The sequence below is a fragment of the Mchenga conophoros genome, linkage group LG13 (assembly GCF_057382185.1).
Source record: "Mchenga conophoros isolate Kocher_MC1m ecotype Shallow Benthic linkage group LG13, M_conophoros_male_GT1.1, whole genome shotgun sequence".
In the NCBI taxonomy this organism is placed as follows: domain Eukaryota; kingdom Metazoa; phylum Chordata; class Actinopteri; order Cichliformes; family Cichlidae; genus Mchenga; species Mchenga conophoros.
The window spans coordinates 24,634,759-24,639,081 of NC_140538.1; the positions used below are offsets into that span (position 1 = coordinate 24,634,759).

Sequence of the window (4,323 nt, forward strand, 5' to 3'; positions counted from 1 at the left end):
TGACACCCCCCCCCTTTTCCCCCTCCAGGTTTCCATCTGCACTCAGGTGGCTCAGGGCATGGAGCATCTTTCCAATCACCGCTTCGTTCACAAAGACCTCGCCGCCCGAAACTGCCTGATCAGCAGTCAGAGGCGTGTCAAAGTGTCGTCACTCAGCCTCAGCAAGGACGTTTACAACAGGTCTGTTCAAAAACATACAATAAAGTCTCCTCTGAGTAGAATCATCTGGTTAATATTTCCGTCCCTTTGTTATTTCTCTGGTGTTCACATGTGTAGTGAGTACTACCACTACAGGCAGGCGTGGATCCCGCTGCGCTGGCTCCCAACAGAGTCTGTGTTTGAAGATGACTTCTCCACCAAGTCGGACGTGTGGGCCTTCGGAGTGTTGATGTGGGAAGTATTCAGTCATGGGGAAATGCCATACACCAAACTGAGCGACGACGAAGTGTTAGAAGGTGAGTTTGACGCTGCAACACATTACTGTCTTTACCCCAGGAAGAGGGAATCGCTCTTTAAAAGGCATCTCATCCCATTTTTCTGCAGGTCTCCAGGCAGGAAAGCTGAAGCTACCCCTTCCGGACGGATGCCCCTCTAAAATCTACAAGCTGATGGTCCGCTGCTGGGCACTGAGCCTCAAAGAGCGCCCCTCGTTCACCGACATCGTCCACGCCCTGGGAGAGCTGCCCTCTGACAGCAAAGTCTGAAGTGACCAATCATCTCACAGCAGAAAGGAACTGTTACCAACTCTGCCCCGCCCCCCTTCCCCTAAAATACAGACAGGAATGCTGGATTATTTAGTCTCACACATTTCAGGGAAGAGAGTTGAGGGGGAAGAAAAAAGAAAAAAAAAAACTTTAATTTTTTATGCATTTCAACAATTTTTTGAGTGTGGATTAGACTTGTTTGCTATATGAGTGGAACTGCACTCACCTTTGTATGAATGGCTTCGTGCGAGCAGTGCCAGGAGTTTGCCTTCACCGCAGTATGGACGATCCTCCCCCACCTCCAGCCTCCGCCTGTGGTTCCACTGTGACCCCGCCCGTCTGCGGCCGTTTTCGTTTCACGGAGCCTCACAACCTCAGTGCCTCTGCCCCTTCACACACACTCACACACACTCTCTAAGTTTGTAGGAATGATGGTGCATTCGCTGGCTCTGATTAGTGCAAAGGATTTGCCTGAAATGTCACGTCACCACTTAACCCCTTGGAGTTTTCTCATTAATCTAAAGAGGATATTGAAGAGAAAGTGGGGCACAGTGGGACTGCAGTGGAGCGATGAAGCCTCTGTAGATAATCAGCCACTTTACTAGTGTGTCGAGTGAGGTCGTTTAAACTGGTCTGTTCCCCTCGCAATTACATCGAGCTGCATCCCGAGTCCGCCACCCTGACCCCTCAGGTGTCTGCTCTCTCTCCACCGGGTACAATCCCCCAAATTGTTTGCTTTTGTGTGTTTGAGTGAGTGTGTGTGTACATGCACTGAACTGTTGTCCCTACAGACAGATAAGGAATGGGGTTTTGCATGAAGGTTTGTGGAAAACAAGTAATCCGTGTTACGGTAACACTTCCGGAACAACGACAACAAAGAAGCATGTTTTATAGCCAAGGAACATGTTGAACGGATGAGATCGTGCCAGTGTGGGCTTTATACATTTTTATAAGTGTGCTCTGTTAACTTTGAGGTGCTTACAGGTCACTGCTGATGGGTAGGAGTACTCATTTTTACCACACGAACACCATCGTGTCCTCTCAGCTGCAGGAATTGAACCCGCCGCCACGTTTGACCTGCTTTATTCTCTCCAGAGGTCCAATCACAGTTTCTCTCCTGGTCCACCTGTTTTGTGCAATGCTGCGAAGCGGACCATCACACCAGGCAGTGTGTACATAATGTTAGAAGCCTTGCACTAACTTCACTTAAAAGATTATCCCTTTTTTATATATATATATATAAATATATATATCATGTTGTGTAGAAGGACATGCAGGTGCCTGGTTATTTATGATGAAGGTCCTGTCTTTTGTTTTTTTAACTGTAATAGAAAGGTACTTCTGTGAGGTGGTTTATGCTATGTATTCATTCTCACGGTCCATCTCGGTGTGCGTTCAGTCTGGTAACCGGCTGGGTATGCTAACACAAAGTACAAAGGAGGTCAAAAGAGTGACTGCAGGTCACCAGTGCTCGTTTAAGTGCCTAGTAAATGAAGGATTATCTTAACCGTTTCCCTTTCTGTTTGTTGTTGTTTTTACATCATCTAATCATATGCGATGGCCTTTGTTTATGAACCTGTTTTTATACGTTGTTTTTAGTGTAATATTTTGTTTTTATGAATGCTAGGCACTCACAACTAGACCTCTTTCTTTTTTAAAATCTGCTTCAGCACATGTTCACAGTAATCACAGATGTATACAAAAGCATACATGCTGCTGTCAATAAAGGTTCACAGTGTTTTTACCCAGTTTGTTGTGACAGTTACTTTAACTTCTTAATATTTTCAGCTCAGTGTTTATGCTGAGGTTGTAACAAATATTTGAAAAAAAAAATGTGGTAATTCAGCTGTGTACAAGTTCACCCCCAAATAAGGTGTTGGAGTGGTGAGAAATAAATGCCTTGTTTTTTGTATTGAAGTGAAAATATGTTGTAAATCATGGAGCTGGTGGCTTCTTCACTGATACCAGAGTGTTGTGTGACACGCTCTTCTTGCAGCCGTGTTACAACAAAATATGAGGTTAAGCATAAGTGATGAAATCTTAAATGAGGTGGATTGTTTATCTCTTGCAAGTCTCTACAAGTTACACACACATAATTAAAGTGTGTGTGGTGGTGGTGGTGGGGGCTAGAAGTAGGACTAAAAGGATTTGTACTTTATAGTGTTGGGCTGTAGTTTGTTAAACCACTCTTATGACCTTGTAAAAGTACATCCAGTACTGTTTTTTTCTTTATCCAAATAAAAAGTCTCTGTTGTAGCCACTAGAAGGCGCTGTGTGGTTAGGTAAGGATTAAAGCTGACCCTTGAGGCTTGCCAAACATTTTTTTCCCTATTATAATTTGTTTACAGTTTAATGTGATAACTAGCTTTTAAAGAAGTTTCCTCAATGGGTCTATGTGCTTAGTGAGTTTTAGCACTCCCTCAGTCATTATGGGTCTCCTCCTAACTTTGAGCACTGTGCAATTTGTGTGTGTGTGTGTGTGTGTGTGTGTGTGTATGGGGGGGGGCTTTGATGGATCTGCACACAGCACCGTGCGCATGTCACTTTTGGGCCTCGTTCGGTGCGCGTGACATACCGAGAAGCAACACTGAATAGAAATGAGTCTGTTAACGCAATAAATGTCTTTCCACTGCGGTGATGTTATAACAATTTTCCGAGTAAATCTGCGTTTCACCGAACTTTCGATTTTGTAGTTCACTTGCAATAAAAATCCCCTGAGCATCCTGCCAGTGAACCATTTTCAAATGCCTCAAAACTCTGGCGTTTGTTTTAACTTGCCCGTAAGACCAGGTGGGTGGAGGTTGTTCCATCGTTTCAAACAGTGCACCTAAGTGCCTCTGACTGATTTCCCTCTGATACCTTTTTCTTCTTTTAAATGAATACGGATTACACGTTTCAAAGAAAACCTAATGATGAATGATATCAGTTTAAGTTGTTTTTTCTTTGCTGTCAGGTCCACTTGTAGAGGAGGAAGCCATCTCTGACGACACTGGTAACACATTTTACTAAGTGGGCAGGAACTGTTGCAAAGGTGAGCAAGATGAAGTAAACAGACAGTGACTGCACCTTGCTTTACAGTGGCGTTATTAAAAAGTTGGTAGGAAGCAGCAGGCTTCATACTCAAAGGAACTTGCCTATTACAGTTACATTACCTGTTCAAGTCGATGTGCGATAATCTGGCACCTTAAATGATCTCATATTGCTGAATTATCTACAGTAACAGTGCCGCACACATGCACTTCAGATAAAAGGAGATGATATAGTTCAACTTCCGGGAAAATGGGAGTTTGCTGTGTGGTATAGGCGCCACAACCTGTGGGTAATTAAAATAAATAAATAAAATAAAAGTTGGATGTTTTGTTATGTTAGTGCCTTTTTACTTCTCCACGGTGACGTTGTCGGTTAGCGCAACCATTTTGGTATTTATTCTAATTAGTGTGCTTCGCTGACCAATGACAGCACTCCTCAGATAATCCTCAGCCAATCCGTACACGACGCTGTGACTCACCAAATAAGGAGAGACAGCACCAAATAAGGAAACATTGTATCTCTTTATAAGGAGGGAAGTAGTTCCTCGGCTGAGGTATTACTCCGCTGTCGCTTTCGCTGTCTTAAATTT

General features: G+C 43.7%; 1 protein-coding gene across 2 annotated transcripts in view; it reads left to right on the forward strand.

Annotated features, from left to right (window-relative positions):
• The window catches only part of ptk7b (protein tyrosine kinase 7b), a 77,411-nt gene extending 74,959 nt beyond the window's left edge, over positions 1–2,452 (forward strand). For both annotated transcript variants that reach the window (XM_085297388.1, XM_085297389.1), the window contains exons 18-20: positions 29–180; positions 277–455; positions 544–2,452. In XM_085297388.1, coding sequence (XP_085153514.1) covers positions 29–180; positions 277–455; positions 544–704 — 492 coding nt within the window. In that variant the 3' untranslated portion in view covers positions 705–2,452. The remainder of the gene's footprint in view (positions 1–28; positions 181–276; positions 456–543) is intronic.
• The last annotated feature ends 1,871 nt before the right edge of the window (positions 2,453–4,323 follow it).